This window comes from Erpetoichthys calabaricus, chromosome 12 (assembly GCF_900747795.2).
Source record: "Erpetoichthys calabaricus chromosome 12, fErpCal1.3, whole genome shotgun sequence".
NCBI classification, from domain to species: domain Eukaryota; kingdom Metazoa; phylum Chordata; class Cladistia; order Polypteriformes; family Polypteridae; genus Erpetoichthys; species Erpetoichthys calabaricus.
Window position 1 is genome coordinate 90,959,712 of NC_041405.2, and position 20,343 is coordinate 90,980,054.

At 37.4% G+C, this 20,343-nt stretch overlaps 2 protein-coding genes across 5 annotated transcripts in view; one reads left to right on the forward strand and one right to left on the reverse strand.

Annotated features, from left to right (window-relative positions):
* atp1b4 (ATPase Na+/K+ transporting subunit beta 4) overlaps positions 1-9,513 on the forward strand; it is a 73,986-nt gene extending 64,473 nt beyond the window's left edge. For both annotated transcript variants that reach the window (XM_028815871.2, XM_051934959.1), the window contains 3 exons: positions 1,675-1,731; positions 5,011-5,103; positions 8,117-9,513. In XM_028815871.2, the coding sequence (XP_028671704.1) occupies positions 1,675-1,731; positions 5,011-5,103; positions 8,117-8,278 (312 nt within the window). In that variant the 3' untranslated portion in view covers positions 8,279-9,513. The remainder of the gene's footprint in view (positions 1-1,674; positions 1,732-5,010; positions 5,104-8,116) is intronic.
* A 2,988-nt stretch (positions 9,514-12,501) lies between these two features.
* lamp2 (lysosomal-associated membrane protein 2) overlaps positions 12,502-20,343 on the reverse strand; it is a 50,343-nt gene continuing 42,501 nt past the window's right edge. The window contains exons 8-9 of one of the 3 annotated variants that reach the window (XM_028815873.2): positions 18,544-18,711; positions 12,502-13,819 (exon numbers count right to left, since the gene is read on the reverse strand). In XM_028815873.2, coding sequence (XP_028671706.1) covers positions 13,677-13,819; positions 18,544-18,711 — 311 coding nt within the window. In that variant the 3' untranslated portion in view covers positions 12,502-13,676. Of the gene's footprint in view, positions 13,820-14,017; positions 14,915-15,985; positions 17,830-18,543; positions 18,712-20,343 lie in introns of those variants that run through there. The other 2 variants (XM_028815872.2, XM_028815874.2) reach the window with 2 other exon arrangements.

Sequence of the window (20,343 nt, forward strand, 5' to 3'; positions counted from 1 at the left end):
CTAGCGAATGAGAGAACTGCTTAACGGATCTTAACGTTTTTTTTCTAGAATTTGCTTGAACATTCCGGTTGATTTTGCAACTTCTCTCATCGCGCTAAGAATCATAGTTCGCTTGGAGGATTGATATAGGGGAGGGGAGGGAGAAGCGTGATGTCAGGAGTGGGAAGTCGGTCTACCTCTGTGTTTTGGAGTGTAACTTGCCTCTGCTTAGCTTAGAGATACCTTTTTGTTTATTGATTTTTAAAGTTTGTCCTGTTTCACTAATATGCAGGCAGAGCTGCGGGGAACGGCTAGTTACACATCAATCTTAGTTGAGTGGCAGGCAGAAAGGAGTTCAAAGAAGCAATTTTTTTAAAAAGCTACAACAAAAAAATCCTAGGTATTAGGTTGTATCCACAAACTTGGACAATGAATGCTCCGTTTCGCTGCACTTACTGTATAAACTCAGTAGGTGCGACCTCTGGGAGATGTTGTCTGCAGCCCGTGAATGTGTCCCTGGCTACAGGTGCCCAAGATAGCAGTGCCTATAATGAAGTTAATATGGCAATGCAAGAAACAATTACAGATTCAAAAAGAAACGTGACGACCAGATTCCTGGAGGCCATAATAGAATCTGTAAAACATTAAACTCCAGGTCATGACACATTAATACAGAGAAACCTGCATAGGCACTAGTCTTATAGCAATGGGAGAATACCAATATTGTTAATTAGCCCTTACTGGGGTCTGACGTAAACTGCCAGTAATTGGAAAAAAAGAATTAATTCATCAAAGAGAATTGCTTTGTGACAATCAGAGAAATGCTGCTGTTCAGGCGGCGGTGCATTGTTGTTGGTCATTGTTTATAACGGTACAACAACAAAGCAGGGCCAAGCATGGAGTGCCACAGAAGAGTAAATAAAGTGTGAAGTTAACAACACTGTCGGTACACTCATGGAGTACAGTAACTGCTCAGTCTAAGGGGCACAACTCTACTACAGACAGGAGATAAACTTTCTGTTGCCAGTTATTAGATGTTAGAATGCTGTTCTTCCAGCCTGCGATGTCCATAATGGGCACAGTTCATCATTGAGCACAACATCACTGGTTTACTGTAGCATAAAGGTTTGAAATTTGTTAAATTAGTAAGTAATGGAGGAAATACAAGAAATGAAATAACTAGTACAGAAACAAAACGATGGATATTTTAGCTCAGTGGAAATTATAGTCATCCTGCATAGTCACTTGTCACCCTCCTCTGGTGGAGAATTTTAGCACTTGCACCCCTAGATTCAGGAGCTGGTTTTACAAGTCTACACGGGCCATAAAGTCAATCAGGAGCCCCTCATACTGACATATAAATCTTGCATTATACAGAAGTAGAGTTTTATGTATGTTGTATTTATTATCCTGTTTTCTCGTCCATTGTTGACATTGTATTACTGTCAGTAGTGTACACATGTTAATAAACATGAACTTACTGGAGTCAGATCCTTTCTTTCAGGTATTACAGTATTTGTTCAAGACAGAATCTGTCTATAGGAAGATTCAGGCTAATGCAAACAGGAATAAAATGAGTCCAGAATATTTGTGTATTTTTAAAAAATGGAGAACATGTCACTGAGGATCATAAATGAGCTTTGTTCCCTTAACTGCTACCAAGAAGCCCACACCTCTTCATTCATTTTCTTTCAGATAGTTGGCTACTTGCCTGGCGATGGAACTGCTGTTTCAGTGAGCTGTGAAGTACAGGTAATGTAAAGTTTCATATTACTGTCACCTTTCAATGTGTCAAAACACAACTAGGAGCTCCTTAGTTGGCATAACTTCTGCTGATCCACAGGCTGATTAATGCTGGGCCCCATCAGTTCATGTTCATACACGATGGTCACTTAGAACTAGCTACGTAAAGTTGTACAATTGTAACAATTTCAAGTTTTAAGTTTATATATATATATATAGGTCTCAATTGCAAACTAATAGTTTCGATGGTCACCTACCAGGTAACACTTGTGGTTGGTTGGCCAGTCAGCAGACATCTGCCATGTCCTCTCAGTTGCGAGAAGCAGATCGTAGATATGTGATAGTGTACCTGCCAAATAATGCAAAGAGTACACGACACGTGTTCCGCCCTAATTGGGGCTCATCACCTTTGCTTCCCCTTACTGGGGTCACTCCTTGGTCAAGTAAGTGAACCAGCTGCTGTGGCGCAACGTCAGAGGCATCTCCTCAGGTGCTGATGTCTGACGTTCGATCCCTGTAAGGGGAACGTTTTAGAGTGTGCAGACTGCACCACAGTTGTAGCGTACGACTCAATCGCTGAGGGACAAGCAGCACACACGCCCTCCTCCTCCCTGAGCAGCCCCGGCGGATCCCCATGAAGCGTCCACCCCTCTCACTCCCGCCATCTCAAAACACTTTTGTTACTCCAGCTCAGGAATGGATCTCATCCTAAACGCTTGCTTATTATTTGCTATGGGGAAAAACTGAACATGGTCTTTTTTTGCTCAACATAAAATGAGCATTCAGAAAAGAGGGAACGTATTTTTGATACAATCGACCTTCAAAGAGTTATCGAGTAACAAACATAAAAATCTCATCTTTTTTCAATAGGCATAAATATTTAAAAATTGTCAATAATTATTGTAATGAACATAAACATCTGGGGGCGGCACGGTGGCGCAGTGGGTAGCGCTGCTGCCTCGCAGTTGGGGGACCTGGGTTCACTTCCCGGGTCCTCCCTGCGTGGAGTTTGCATGTTCTCCCCGTGTCTGCGTGGGTTTCCTCCCACAGTCCAAAGACATGCAGGTTAGGTGGATTGGCGATTCTAAATTGGCCCTAGTGTGTGCTTGGTGTGTGGGTGTGTTTGTGTGTGTCCTGTGGTGGGTTGGCACCCTGCCCGGGATTGGTTCCCTGCCTTGTGCCCTGTGTTGGCTGGGATTGGCTCCAGCAGACCCCCGTGACCCTGTGTTCGGATTCAGCGGGTTGGAAAATGGATGGATGGATGAATAAACATCTGAAATTGATGTTGTCTTGTTTGTAATTCTTTTTAAGTCAATATCGTGTTGTGTTGTGTTAGGTAAATTTTGAGGTTTAATTGTGCAAGGGTTATGAAAAAAAGGCAACTTTTAGTGAAGTTGTCTCAGTTTTTATTTTTTATAGATGTTTATACCTAGAAAATATAAAAAAATAATTAGTCTATATTATAAATTACACTATAGCAGAAATAACTGCAAAGTTTTGTAGAAATTATAGGTGTGGTGGTTTTCATGTAATACTCAAACAGACAGAAAGAAAAAACTCAATTTTATATACAGATAAATGTATGTAAAGATATTTAAGATAAGCCACAACAAAGATTAGGGCCTCTCCTTTACAGTGTGAACAGGTACTTCCATCAAATACTCCACTGAGAACTCTTCAGGGTGCGATGCCAAGGCCACGGTAGGGCACACTAAGACCCCGTCTCCCCTGACAGTGTGTGGTTTCAATGGACAATGGACAGTACAATGGACTAATGTTCACTCTCACTCATTCTGCAGACAGGCAAGTGTATGTGCAGATCACCCAAAACAAAGCCAACAGGCCTGACATCCACATTCCAGATATGTGCATTTCATATTAACTGGCATTTTGAGTGATTATACCCAGAACAGGACTGCTGTCTTCTTCTGCACCCAACCTGCTGCTGATCGAATCGGCTTCAGCCCCTGAGACCCTGAACCCTGACCCTGAAGTGGCCATGATGACGGATGGCAGCTGTTAGTGCTCTCATCCTGTAGGAGTAGGGCAACCAGATTTTATTGGAGGAGGGTTTGATGCGGGCTTTATAGGTTTGTAGGATCACTAGCTGTGCTACCCGTGTAAGCCAGGTTGAAATGTAAGTAGTCAAAGTAGACCTCAGTGTTAGCATTTGCAGTGCACCATGCATTACATACAGTGCTGTATGTGTCTGTTATATGCCATTTGGTGTGGGATTCATAAAAGCAGTGTTAACGTTTGTGGTTTGCTATAGTTTGTAATGACAAATGCATTTTCTTACTTAAAATGTTTGTGATGCGCTATCTGTTGGAATGACAGAGACATAGCAACTGGAAGGACACACAGACACTTATGCTTTTATTAAGATGAATTATTGTCACTTGTACTGGCTGTTGTTAGTGGTTGATATATGAGGCTGGATCTTACCTCTGATTCCTTAGCATTGTCTTTTCAAGAGATGAATATAATGAACAGAAGTTAGCAGAAGAAAGACTCCTGAAAACAAAGTTAAAGGGGAGACTCTGATAGACCTCACCTTGGACAAAAAGGCAGTCAGTCACTTTGAGCACATTCAAACCAGGACAGTTGACATAAGCCAAGCCGGGTGCATGGATTTGTGCATTTGGCACCAAATTCTGAGCCTACCATCTGTTTTTCAGCTCAGAGTTTTTTAAGCCTGTGCCCACTGCAGCCTCAGCTTTCTGTTCTTGGCTGTTGATGTGGTTGGTCTTCTGCTGTTGTAGTCCACTCAAGGTTTGACATGTTGTGTATTCTGAGATGCTCTTGTGCTAACTGCAGGTGTACACAATGGCTATCTCAGTGACTGCAGCCTTTCTGCCAGCTCAAACCAGTCTGGCCATTCTCCTCTGACCTCTGTCACCAATAAGACTTTTCCATCTGCAGAACTCTTGCTCAGTGGATGTTTTTTTGTTTCACGCCATTCTGAGTAAACTCCAGAGTCTGTTGTGTGTGAAAATCACAGGAGATCAGCAATTACAGAAATAGTCAAACCAGCCTGTCTGACACCAGCCATCATGCCACAGTCAAAATCACTGAGATCACATTCTTCTCCGTTCTGGTGTTTGATGTACTGTATGTAAAAGACCAAATTTGTTTACAAATGTTATAGTATTATTTAATCACCAAAAAGACATGCAGTGATGCTGCAGGGCCCTCTCAACAATGGGGTAACCATGTCTCCATTTTTGTTTTTTAATCCAATGATTAAACAGTACATATTACATGAATATCATAATGTTTCCATTTTAGAAAGGGGAGCAAGAAGACCTTGGACCTCCATCATTTTACCCGAGTAACTCCTTCAGCTTGAAGTATTACCCGTATTACGGCAAACTGGTCCACGTAAGTAGACATTGTTCACGTTGTACATTTTTCTAACTGGATAGAGCTGGAATTTGTAGTTTTTTCAAGTGACTTTATAAACACTTTTTCTTCAGATTTTAAATGTTTAAATGACGTGTTTTTAAATCATTAGATGATTTATAAACAAGTACATTTATTCTGTTATATTTTACCTTAAATTTCCCCCTGGAGACAAATAAAGCCTTATTTCTATCTATCTATCTATCTATCTATCTATCTATCTATCTATCTATCTATCTATCGTGTCCTGTATAATGTATGAGACAAAGACACATTTTTTTCCTTTGATTTACCCCTCTGCTCCACAGTTTGAAATTACAAATCAAACAATTCAGACAGGATTACAAGAGCGCATTGCAGATTTGTATGCGTCTCAGTCTCACCCTTTTCTACATGGTCCCTCCATTTCAGGGTACCATAATGTTTGTGACAATTGGCATCACTGGTGTTTGTGATAACTCAGGTGTGTGTCGCTGCCTCATTAGTGCAGACAGAAGACACCTAGACTTGCTTCATCTTTGGAGTCTGTAGTCGTCATTGTTCAACATGAGGACAATAGATGAGTCAGTGAAAGTCAAAGAAGTCATTATGAGGCTGCAAAACAAGAATGAAACAATTGAAAAACCTTAGGAATACCTAAAAATATCATTAAGAAGAAAGAATGCACTAATGAGCTCAGTAATTGCAAAGGGACTGGTAGGCCAAGGAAGACCCCCACTGCTGATGACAGAAGGATCCTCACTATGGTAGAGAAAAAGCCCCAAATGCTTGTCCGACAGATCAGAAACAGTCTTCAGGAGGCACATGTATATATGTCAGGGACTACTAGCTGCAGAAGACTTCATGAACAATATACAGAGGCCACATTTCAAGATGCCATCCATGAGTTAGCCACACAAAAAGGGGGACCTGATTACAGTTTGTGAAAAATGACTGAAAAGAGCTTGCAGAATTCTGTAAAAGGGTCTTGTGGACAGACAAGTCAAAGATGACCCTGTTTCAGAGCAAAGTGTGAAGATGGGAAAAGAACTGCTAGAGATCCAAACCATGTTTGGGGGTCTTTTGGCTTGGGCATGGGCAGCTGCCACAGGTACACTTACCTTCATTGACAATGTAACTGCTGATGGCAGTGTCAGTGAATTCTGGGATGTATAGAAACATCACATCTGCTGAAGTTAAAGTAAGGTGCTTCATGCTACAACAAGATAACCCAACATACTGCAAAGACAACACAGAGCTAAACTGAAAATTCTTGAATAGCCAAGCAAGTTAGCAGAACTTACTCCACTTGAGCAGGCCTTCCATAGGCTGAAGAGAAAGCTTGAAGGCACAAGCCCCCAAAACAAGCAGGAGCTGACGATGGCCACATTAGAGGCTTGGCAGAGCATCACCAGAGAAGATCCTCAGCACATGGTGATGTCTATGAATCACAGACTTCAGTCATTGTATGCAAGGGATATGCAACAAAGTCCTACTAAGCAGGAGTGCTTTAACATACCTGCCATCGCTGTCCCCTGAAATTGGGGAACCATGTAAAGAAAGTGTTCATTTCAACATGCTGTGACCACAAAGCAAATCCCCTTAAATTAAAATCTACAATGTGCACTTGTAATCCTGTCTGAAAATTTTGCTCTTGGACCACGAAATTCTTAAAACCAAGCACCTATGGGCCAAGGGTAACCTACATTCCAAATTTCAAGTCCCAAGTCCTCATGGTTTGGGGGATTTTGTGATGAGTTAGTCAGTGGTATTTGGCTTTTATATACTGTGTGTATATATATATATATATATATATATATATATATATATATAGAAGGGCAGAGCAGGCTTTTTTTCCATAGGAGTCTGCGTTTCTTCGACGTGGGTAGTGATATCCTGCAACTCTGACAATGGCCATTAAGACTGTCTATGCTGTGGTGTGGTGGGCCATCAACAGCCCTTGAACAAAGGCCCACCAAACCAATAGGCAGACGAAGGAGGTGGGCACAGTTCTGGAATGCACTCTTGTAGCGAGAGAGAAAATGAAGGCAAACTGAGTGCCATTCTGAACAATGCTGCACATCCTCTCTTTGCACTCTCACACTCCCTTTCAGCAGAAGTGTGTCAATAAACACTAATGAGGCTCCTTCATATCTTTGGCAATATGGCTGCTTAAAGCCTCACTCTGGCTGCTTTGTTACAAGTATCACAAGCCAAATCTGATGTTTTTGTTCTTTTTTTCTGTAATTCTTCTGTGTGCTTGAGGAGTGGTGATGGCGCTGTACGTCTTAAGCTTCTGTAAAAAGCTAAATTTGCTCATGGAAGAAACAAAGTAGAATCTATGGGATCTACTTACCTAAAAAGCATCAAGTACAAGGCCTGAAACAACAGCACACATCCTAGAACCATGAAAGTAACGAGAACAACCAACTTTAAAATCGAGTGATGAGGAGGGAAGCTGAACCCAGGCGACATTTCTGGCTATAAACTACAGACCCCACATTTTATGCACATAGAGTAAAACTAGCTCCGAATGTAATATAGTCATTTTCTTAAGAAAGACTATGCCATCATGTCACAAACGGGAATACATTCCACCAATGTAATGTTGCAATACATTGAATTTAAATTAAAAGATACGTGATTGAAATAACCCCCCCGACTCAACAAATGAATAGTTTACTGTTAATGAATGTATCCCCGTTTGCTCCCATCATCCAGGCTATGTGTACACTTGTGCTTGGTTTCCTTCAGAGACTCCGACTTACTCGTGACTATGCCCTGCATCAGGGAGGTGACCTGTCCAGCCTTGGATGATTTCTATTAAACGTTGAAATCTATCTCTGTCTAATAGAATAGATAGTTCTTGAGAGAAATTCTACTGCATGCTTTAACCTGCGTGTGTATTTTTAATCACATGGGGAAAATCTGTCCAGTTAAATGATAAAGTATATTCTTTTCTGCATTATGGATGATCAACATCATCCTGAAACTAACTTGGTTTTGTGCGCAGGTGAACTACACGTCTCCTTTGGTGGCGATTCAGTTTCCCGACGTGAAGAAGGACATCCTGCTCACCGTGCAGTGCAAACTCAATGGGTCGGGGATCATCAATGACTCGCCACACGATCGGTTCCTTGGAAGAATCACTTTCACACTTCTGGTGGGTGCATAGCACCACAGCAGCTGGCAGAAGATCGAAGCAAGGCGTCTCTGGGTAGCTGTGTGCAGTGCACCATGGTACACGTTTGCTGAAATGAAGGGTACAATCCTTTGGTACATGACTACTGTGCTGCACTGGAGAAGTGAATAAAGTCAGAGTAACCATACTTTTTTTTAGCTTTTCTCAACTGTGTTTTATATAGACATACAAAAAAAAAGCTATAAATTAATAACTGTAACACTCAGAAAATAGATAAAATTGTTGCATAAATAATCAAAGTCTATAGAAAAATGGATAACAGCACATCCGGCTGAACAAATATACACTGACCTGAATGTGTACCTATATTCTAATTTGTTGAAAGAGGTCAAAATATATCCTGTTTTGCCAAAAAAATCATTTTAATTCTGTACGCAATAAATTAAGTACAGAAAAATATGGAATTGGTAAATGACTCCCTCTTCTCTGCTTATCCAAGGTTTGGAGATCCTTCTAAATCAGTAGCACTGTGCCATCTGTCCATTTGAAGAATGCAAGAAATGCTAACAAGAAAACATTAAAGTAGCCTACCAAACAACTCTCTTTTCAGATCCAGACATTGATAAATATACAAAACCTGCATTCAGAAAGTAGCTCAAACATCACCAAGTCATTTCTACTGCAATGCTGTAACAATGAAGTTAACAACACAAATCATCTCCGGCCGTTAAACAATTTCAAATAGCAGTTTCCAGCCCACTACTGCACAATTCCTAATAAACTACTGGTCTTCCAACTGGCCCTCTAAGGGGATGTACTCTTCCAGCAGTGTGCCTTTATTCCATAGTATGTATGACAAAAGCAGAAAGATTATTAAATGACTAGTGTGTCTTTAATGGCTACAACAGGCTTTGGCCATTAAAAATGACCTTTATAAATCTAATTCCTGGACTCAGTTTAATTGAATTTAACAGTGTTTTTGATGTAAATTGCCATCGCCAGTGATAAATTGTGTTATCACTTCTTGTCATTTAACAGATCAGAGGTTGTAGTCGTAGGTGAACACCTTTTGACATCCTAGAGAGGCAGCTTCTGTGTCAAATAACATCTACTGAACAGTCAGTGCTGGAATTAGGTGCAGCATTTTGTTGGTATTTATACAATTGATTGTGTGCAACAAGTGTGCCATTTTTATATCAGAATAATGAAAGAAAATTCTAAAAAGTATTTACTAGTTGTCCTGTTTAAATAAACTAACTTCCACTTTCTGCCTGTGTCTCTTTTTATTCACGTCAAGTAGGGAGACAAATGCTGGTATTTTTGTTTTTGCACTTACTGTAGAATGTTAATTCTTGCATACCATCTGTTTAAACAAAATCTATCCAGGGGGGTCCTGGAGGGCCGTAGTGGCTGCAGGTTTTCATTCTAACCATCTTCTTAATTAGTGAGCCGTTTTTGCTCCGGATTAACTTATCTTGCCTTAGTTTTAATTGACGTGACTCAGACCCCTTACTTGTTTTTTATTCCTTAATGAGCAGCTAATCACTAATGAGACACAAAACAAGCCGCCACATGACCAGCGCACCTGAAAATAAAGAAAGGTGAAGGTCTTGGTCATGTTGGTCTGCTCAGGTTACCAAAACATCTTGACGGTGGTCTCAGGAAAAAAAAAAACAAATTCAACAGGCTGCTGTGGCAGAATGAGAGCAGCAACAAGTCATGATATTCAACAACTGGTTTAATTAACAGCAAGAATTGCCTTCTCATTAAGAAACTGGTTGGAGGGAAATTGGCTGGAGTTTGAACTTCCAATTTAGCTGGTCATCTGTTAGCTTGTTTCACACCTCATTTCTGTTTGGCTGCCATTTAATGAAGAAACAAATCAATTCAGAGGACTAAATCCTTAAAAACAGGGCTATTACAATGAAGGGAAAAGGAGTTAATTAGCAGTGAAAACTGGTCACTGATTAGGAAAAGGATGAGACTGAAAACCTGCAGCCACTGAGGCACTCCAGGACCGGAGTTGGACACTCCGACCTACACCTTATCACTTATCTTAGGTATTTTCTAATTGCCAATAATGGCATTGAATTGTACTCACAATTTTCTTTTAATACAATTACAGTGCAAGCAAATCCAATCCAGTAAGTTCATTCCGTGTGTGCACTTAAACCACCACAACACACACCCATAAACGTATACACATACAACAGGACTGGTGCAATTTCACAAACCTCTGTCATTCAGAAAATTTTTCTGGTGCCGACAGAGAAGATGGTTGGCAGGAAGGCAGAGTTTAGCATTCGCCAGCTTCACACTGCCACTTAAAGCTTCCTCTGGGCGGTCTGATAAAAGCCGATTATGCTGCTACCAGTGGGCTTCACATGATGGCCATTTCAGCAAGTTAGCACATCATGAAGGAAACCCCAAGTCTCTCATGATCTCTTGCCAATTCGTTTTTTTTTTTTTTTTTTAACACATCTTGTGTCTTTACACTCTTTATAATCTCATGACTTCACTGATTTTATTCATTAATAGTTAATAAACTTTGCTGCATGTAAAACCAAGTGTAAGTTCCTGTTTTAATGTTGACTATAACATACAGAAACCAACTAAAAGTGTTGTCCAAGATTTTAACGACAATGAAGGGCAGTTCTACAATATTCTTTTTTCATTGTTACAACCTGTGTGTAAACAGAAGCGGCAGCAGCTGGCATTCAGCTTAAAAGCAGTGGTGGCATGCAATGGTGACAGAGGTGCTGGTGTACAAGGACTCAATTCTAAAGCAAACCACCATAGTTTGGTAATTCTGTTGTGTTGTCAGAGAACTGAACTAAACAGACAAGGCACTGCACCATTACTCTTTGGGGTGAAAAAGATGAAAACACACAGGGCTCCAAAGCTGCCAATAAAACTTAAAGCGCACCATGCCACTACCATTGTTAATTAAAAACACATTCTTGATTTTATAAAGCTACATTCAATAAATACAGATCATTAAAAAACACTACCACAGTGTGGAAAGTGCAAAGTGAAGAATTAATAATGAAGAAAGAAGTGGAGTATCATGAATAAAAAATGTTGATGTGTAGGTCTTGATGCAATTCCTTTTGAAAACATTTGGGAGTTGCAAAAATCAGACAGTGTGTAAGCTGAACAGGTATCTCTCACACTACTACAAATCATTAATGTTTAAACAAGGCATATACCAAGCTTATTACCAATTGCTAATGCAAAAAATAAGGGTTTTAAAATTTTCTTTAACATTTGAAATCAGGTATCACGGACATTTGCATGTTTGGCTAATTCTGCAAGTTTTAAAGAAATGTAGGATGCCTCTACAGCACTTCAGTCATACAAATGCAGCATTTACTGAAGTAAAGCTCAAATTTCTATGTTAACAGTATGTGTACCCAAAAGAACTGGCACGCAGAGATCAAAACATTCATGCACTCTTTAATCTCATGATCAGAATTTTGTGTAGCTATGAAAAGTACAGTAATACCTCACATAAATCCTCTAAAGAGAGCAAATCTCCTTTACAATGAAATCTGCATTAAATGTACTATGGCCCATCACCAATTAAAGTACTGTACTGTACTGTACCAGACTACTCTCATCCAGCAATAGAACTTCCTTACATTAATATCACTGCAGTACTGGTTATTTTTCTTGTAAGCATGCTTATTAATGCATATTCTAATTTTAGTAATGTTTATATAAACATAATTTGCATTAAGATGTCACAAAAATGCTAAGCAATAACTTTAGAGATACAAATGCACATTATAAGGGGATAGAAACTGAAGGAAAGAAATGCCATCTAGCAAAATAACTGGGGTTTGTACCCAGTCATGAGAGGAGCTGGCAGAGAGCATGCAAGCAGGGCGCAGCTAGACAGCCCCATCACTTAGGCAATGCCTCACCACTTTTAAAATCCACCGGCATGTGAGGCAGATGGTGTCTCACATCTCAAGTGAGCTGCGAGGTTGAATCAGTGGTTCAAAAGCCCAACGGGGGTGGCAGCAGCGTTAACAGGTCTGTCCAAGAAGACAGTGGCAGGTGGCATGAACCCACGACAACCCCAAGCTCTGGAACATATGTATGTACTTCGGTAACTGAGGTATTACTGTACTATATTTTCACAAAGTGGCATGTAGTCTAGCAATCGGTCATTTCAGTCACTGTCTGGACAACAGTGTGTCTTCTGAAAGCACTGGAAAACTAGTGTTACTGAGAAAAAAAACAGAAGAATGCCAAATATATTCAGCACAGCTGACACATTTATTAGGATATGTGAAGAAAATACTACAAAACAAAGATCAAATGAAACTAAGACAGGTGGAACAATTGTATTATGATGTCAAACTGTAAAAGTGACGTCTTAAATTACCTATCCAAGTCCAAAGAACAATTACGGCTGTAGTTCCAGTTATTTTTCACATGCTACTAATAAGGCAAATGATATACAGGCAGTTTGAATGAAGTGAAATGCAAAAGTGTAATATGAAGACATGTATAAGTCCAAGAAAGCAAGTACTGCATTTAATTCATTATATTTTAATTTGTTGAAAATTACTTGCTTTGTATAAAGAAGAATTTAAGAAATAGCTGCAGCATGGACTCCAAGAATCCACTCTCTGGATCTCCTTGAATATAAGTTGCAAAAATTAATTTCATAAACCAATGCAGAAAACTATTCCAGACAATGCAAATATTTAAATCTCTAACATCTACTACCTTAGAAAGTCTGAAGTTATGAACAGAGTTAGATAAAAGACAATAGCATTTTACACCAAGGCACCCTTTTACAAGTTGTGTTGAAGACCATTTTTTAAATATAACCCAGAGATGGACCTTTAAAGATCCACAAACACCTATTAATTACTTCATTGCCTTCAATGATTAACTTTGTAGCATCTACATGCATGACAGTTTAGGTTCATCAAATAGTGCTAGATTTAACAGAGAGCATTTCACCCACCTTTCCTTTCTAAGAAGAAATGTGTCCAAATTAGTGTGTTCGCAGAAATTTTAAATAGTACATTTACAGTATCTCCAATATTAAAAAGCAACAGATAACATTTGGTATTTTAACAAAAAAAAATACATCTTAACCATACATTATTGTAATTACAATTTTGTTTAAAAACAAACTGATTTTATATTTGTTCTTTGGAATGGTATTTTCCACTGTGTAAACACTGGAGGAACTGAAACTCAGATAAATTATTTCTGCACAAACCGCATTACATAACAGCGGAAAACTAGCACAGCAACAGTCACAAGTAGGAAACACATTCAAATCCTGGATGTCTAAATCACTCTTTTGTTCAAGCATACTTCCAGCCTGTTAGAAATGTGGCAAGGAATTAAATGTTTCACTGTTGTGTTAGCATGAAAAGTAGCAGCAAATGTCCCTCCCAAAGCGTTATACAGACTGATATCCCGTATGGCTTTTCTTTCTTCCAATGATGTAAGAAATAAGAACAAGAAGGATTAAGAAGCCCAAAGCTACCCCTACAGCAATAGGCACAAGAAAGCTCAGGTCAGAGTCCAAGAAGCATTCCTCAGCTGTTGCAGAAAGAAGACAAGAGAGAAGAGTTAAACAGAGAACCAAGATGGTTAAAGAAATAGAAAACACACAGTGTAAAGGTAGTAGCTGCAGCTGAATAATTAAAAGAAAACCACAACAAATGCACAAACTATTTGGACAAAGCATTTTATATTTGTATGTCTCTTATATTTTGTAATTCAGAACACAATGACAAAAACATTTCAAGGCATTTATTGTGCAAATTATTTCAGTCCATGATGAAAAACAAATGCCTAACAATAATGTCTAGAAATCAAAAATAAATTTGATACCATTATATCCTGGAAATCGGTTGTGAAAAGTACAAATGTGTACACAATGAATGACAAAGAAAAGCAATTTTAAACATTAAACAGAAGAAAAACAAGATTACATAAACTATGCAGTATTTTAAAATACTTAAACCAGTGATCCATAGAATTAGACAGTTACCTAAAATGCTTTAGGCAAAACTGACTGAAATCAAGCCAACACAGAACCTAATAATGAACTGATTTACAACATTTTCTTGGTGAACTACATTAAACTAAGAATCTCAGAAATGAATCTTTGGTCAATCTTGTATGCTTGTGCAGTAAAGAAAAAAAAAAAATCTGACGGGTTTATTGCATTTTGGCCTGCTCTAAATAACAACCTTCATGATTAGGGTTAAAAAAACAACTTTGATCACCATCAAGGTATAAATCAGGCAATTAAAATATATATTACAGCTTTAGTTTAATGACTGCTCCACTCTTTAAATCTTAAAGAAATGTATTTTTGGAGTGTTTCTAACTTAACAGGCAACCATTGTTTATTCTTGTAATTCAGGAGCATTATAGGGTAGACAAAATGAAGAGATGAAGACCACCACCAACTGTTTCAAAGCATTAAATTAATAGGCAAGGATAAACCACAGCTGGTAAAAACATGGTCATCTTCTTTTGTCTAAAAGTGCTCATATCCAGAGTTACTATTTCGCCTTCTGCCAATAATGTATGCCACAATCACTATAATTACTAGAACAAGCAGAGCTACTCCAACAGCAATAGGCACAATGTAGTTCTCTTTCTTATCAGCCAGGCAATCTTCCACTGGATGCAAATTAGAAAAAGTAAGTAAGTAAAAAGGAAATGCCAAAGAGGAAGACCAACATACAAAATGAATATGAAGAATTCATCACAGAAGCCGTGTCAGTTGCAAAAATATAAAGGTGAACTGTACTTCTGCACATTAAGACTAAAGTTTCCAAAATACTTTTAGAAATAGGTTTTTCCTTTTTATACAACTTTATTTTTAATAGATAAACATGCTCAGTTTCCTAACCATTTTTATGGTTGCTCATTTAAATGGCTATTTGCATACTGAAAAACATACAAACTAATGCTAGAAATGCATTTTCAACTGATTCATTACAAAAATACTAAGAAATATACAAAAATGTTTTGCCAAATCCTCAATTAAAAAAAAAAGTGATTCTCTCTCCATTCAGGCTCTCTTTTATTGATTACCAAAAATCTTTACACAAAAATAAACCTATAAATAAATAAGACCGACACATATTCACTAGTATGTCAACTATTGTATTATTTCTCATTTGACTCTTATCCCCAAAAGTTAATTTTGTGTATGCAACATAACATGCTCTTTAGAGAGGAGATCATAGTACTGCACAGTATATGCAATCAGAGAACACAGTCAGTCCTAAGGGAGAAAAATGAGGACTTGAACAGATTTCTTATACAAAATGCTAGAGCAGGATCTTAAAATAATATTTTGATATTTAATTTTGTCTAAATAACCAATTAAACCATAAATGTTTTCGAAATGCTAGAAACAGAAATTTATCTATGGAATAAAACTTACAAAAACCTTGCAAAATCATGTTTTATTTATTTCTTCAACTGTACTGAACATTTTTTTTGCAACAGAATTAAAAAATGTGCAAGTTTCAAAATATTTTTTTTAAATTATATAGATACATTAAAAAGTACTATTCTACAGTTTCCCTTTTTATAATTAAGAAAACAAGCATTGAGATTACTAAACTGAAAGCTCACGCACATAAAATGCATCTTGTTTACCATATTGCAAAATGTACTCTTGCAGAGTTCAGATAAGTAATATTAAAAGGGGAAAAAAATGTGATTAGAGACGGCTATAACCAAAAGTGTTTGTTAGGAGTTACATTTTTATCCAGTGGGGTACTAAAAGGTATTTGAATTCATAAACATGCACCAAGAGTCACAAACTTGTATATTTGCGTTTACAGATTTTCATTTTTACAACCAACTCTTTTGAAAAAGTGGACAATTAAGGTTGCATGTAACTATATACATGGGGACAAATGTTAAAAAAAAATCCTGAGCTTCCAAATTAGCAAAATACTACAATAATCGTTTATAATAAATAAAATTTATACCAAGCTTGTCAACGCAAAGTGCAAACAGATAAAGGAGTAAATATATTAAAAAAATACACAAAAGTGAATGGTCTCTTTTCATCAAAAACAAACAAGGCACTCAGATATCAAAGATTACATCTAAACATGTACTATTTTGGTAATGTATGTTTATTCAGGAGAGCTACATTAACTTAACTTTTTTTTATATCTAAGTGGCAAAAGGTGTTATAATCTGTAATAATATACACCTGTATAGTGTTATGTAATTATCTTATTTTAAAATGCAACATTTTTTTCCTGTTAAAATTACCACTACATTATATTTTATTAAGTACAATATGCAACTTGGATAAGCAGCAGGCAATCTTATCTGAGTATATCGAAAGAAATTTGCATTTAATCAACTTTACATGAGAGTGGGTTGCATGCCTGACTGCACTAAAGAAAAAAACAAAAAACTCAGTTCAAGGGCATTACTTTAGTCTGATTTTCCCCGTGTTAATTTATTAAGATATTTATTAAGATATGTAGCAACTATACATCTTCCACAGTTTTTTTTTCCTTCCAAAATCTATGGAAGATCCTCACTTTCAAGACTGCTACCAGCTCTACCACCCACAAATAATTATAATCAGAAAATGTAGGTACTGGAACCGGGAGAACACAATTAAAACATCATGCAGATATGCCCAAAAAAAAAAAGAGTCTCTGATGTTCATTGGAGGAAATTATGAAGAACAAATTTAAGAATAAAATCAAAGGAATGCAAAGTAATGGAGGCAAGTGCAGGTTCATTTTAAATCAAAATACTACAAAATAATTCACAAACAGGTCATGTATAAGCAAAGATTCAGCTTGGTAAACCTGTTTTAAATTACACCATTTCCAATGCAAATCGTTAATATGCATTATAATCTGTAATTTAAAAACTTAAGGATCATCAAAAACATATTTTCAGTGCCTGTTTATTTACAAAGTGTGTGCTGTGAACTAATTATTTGAGATGGGTACCAAACAACTGGGCAGATGTAAACTGTTCTTAAACACACTTAACCATTTTTAATTAAATAACAGCATCATAAAATACAGACAAATTAATGATACATGTGACAAAACCTTTGTTACTTACAACCATTACTAAGGAAATAAATGTAACAGAAAGTTAGCATAAAACACCAATACATTCAGAGATAGTCAGAAACACAAGATCAGGTTCTATTAACTCAAAAGAACTTAAGTGATATTACCGCCTTCATTTGGTGGTCAGATGATACTGGCACAAAGATGGCCAACAGTTGCTTGCAAAGCACCTTATGGTAGCCTGGCTACATGTATTAAAATGTACATAATGAAAAGAACAGAACTATGCTAAAAAGAACCTGCACTTGACTCACAAAAGTAATTTATTTAAAATTTTTGAAAGAGAAACATTGTGCCAATTTTGGGGGATGGGCAGAAAATCGCTTTATAGTGTCTGATATCCGACGTAAGTCTTTCTTCGACCGATCACATAAGCAATCACAACAATGAGAATCAATCCTGCCAGGGCAGCTCCAACTATGATTGGAATTAGAAGGCTGTTATCGTCTAGTGGACACTGCTGGGCTGCAGGTAGAAAGAAATCATGCAAAAGAAAAGAAATTAATAAAACAGTGGCTTAGGAAATAAAATCTAAAAGACACAATCTGACTTTTCTGTAAAAAAAAAAAAAAGAAAGTAAGATTATTAATAGAAAGAAATCAAATTGCGCCAAGATGCCTTTCATTATTGCCTTCATTATGTTAGATATTCTTCTGCATACCTTGCTGATATAGATATATCAACATGGTATTCAAAGAATAGATTAACTGCTCAAAATATCTGTGAATAAAATGAAAAGTAAAATTCAATACATTTTTTTTGAGCAATCCTAGTATACACCATTACTAATACTGCTGCTAGCAAACAACCTTTATGAACAAATGATGCAGTAAATGAACAGCTACTCCCCACAAATGAATCACAAAATCAAGTAAATCTAAAACCTGCTTTACCCAATAGTGTTAAACTTCATAATGATATTAAAAGTAAATCTGTAGGATACACAGAGATCTGAAATAGCTTTCAGTTTCACCTAATTTGGTTATCAACTTTATTCTTAAACAATTACTAATATAAATAATTATACTTGAAGTAGTTGCACATTTACATATAGTTCAGTGAAAAAACTTAAAAATGAAAGAAAGGTTAATACTTTAAAGGTATAAAAATGTCATTGTGAAACATTAAACAACTTAAGACAAAAGAAGCACAAGATGACACCTTTTTCTTGAAACATACCTGTTGAGAATTTGTTGTCTGTCACATTGAATGGCTGTACTCTTAAATCAAGTGTGGTGAGAAAAAGGTTGTCTGTGATTTTAAAATTCTGATTTTTGTTACACATGTATGAACTTCCAATGGAAGCCTCCCAATATTCCAAACTGTTATTACTGTCAGCAAACTGACCTACAAAGAGACAATAAGATGAAGAGATAATCAAATATATATCAAGCTATGAATGTGAAGACAGGTGCACTGTTGGTGAAAGGTAAGGCTTGCTCTATCACACCAAAATAAGCAAAAGTTAGATTATGAAATTCACATTGTCTGGTTAAGAAGCCAGGCATGAATGAAATGGAGTCTCAAGTTGGAACACAATTTCTCCTACTTTAAGGTAAGTCAACTGATATCTAGAAAGTTTTCTCATGTAAATATAAAGTGCTGCTGTACAACATTTAATTGTAAAGGTACTATGAAAAAGACTTAACAGATATACTTGTCTTTAAATATGAAAGATTACATACTGTACAACCATTAGCCAGAAATAGCATACCTGTTTAACAGGTTTGTTGGTTAACTAAAAAAAAATAGGGATATGTGCACTAACTTATAATATAAATATAGTTGTACAACATGTGATGGCCATTTAAAGATAAAATCAAAAAAATATCCTTTGAAATAATTTATCTGAATGGAAAAGATTTTAACAGCTAAAAAGATTTAGTTATCATTTTATTAAGAATTTCAAAAAGCGGATAGCAAGTGTTCCACAACACTTCTGGGGCAATATTCTGTAGACATGTGAGACTGAACAAACCTGAAGACCTCTGGATCATGGCCAGTAGGCAGTTCTGAGCACTTGAGACATCACTGAGAGAATTTCTGCACAGGGACAAATGGTACCATGATACAGATTGCCTTTAAGCCAAGACCTTAATCCAAAAGAGGTGCTGTGGTAAGACTAGGGCTGCAATGATTAGTCGACGAAAATCGACGACGTTGACTACAAAAAATCATCAACACGGATTTTTTATTGTCGACGCGTCATAAACAGAACCTTCAACAGAGGCTCCAGTCACAAAGAACCACATTGGTTTTTGTAACTGCAATTCACTACATGAACTGGGGGCAGTATCGTTTGTTATTGTTTGTCAAGACTGCATACAGTCCTACCAACGAAGAAAGAACATCTGGGGAGAAGAAGAATGTAGAGGAAAATAAATGTATCGGATAGAGGAGGGGAAGGAGATGGAATAAAATTGAGGCAGAAACTTTCTAAAGTGTGGGAGCAATTCACCAAAAAAGAAAAAAAGTTGAATGCAGATTATGCAAAGCGGAGCTTTCTTTTCACGGCAGCACCACCGCGATGCATGAGCATGTGAAACGCAAGCATCCTGGAGCTGTGATGCTGCAGTCTCTTAAGAATTTATGCTGGCGCTGTTAGTTAGTTTGGGTCAGATCAGGAGGGGAGGGAGAGAGTGAACGAGACTGAAAAAATAAAAGTGAAAAAAAAAACTAACTTTTACAAGTAACAAGTTTACACCCAATCTGTTAGTTTTCAAATAATATTGCATTAGTGCAAGGATGTTTTATGATTGGTACTATTCAGGTCATACAATGATTTCTTCAAAATGTCACATACATTTGTCTCTCCCCTCCCCCGCCGGTGATCAAAGCACATGTACTGTGCAAGATATGTATGGGGTCCACTGATGAAAGAAGAGCGTTCATGGCTCACCTTGCAGAGGAACATTCTTTCCTCTGCATGTCTTGGAGTCCTGTGCAGACTGGAAAAAAAAAATGCGGCCTCTGATACAA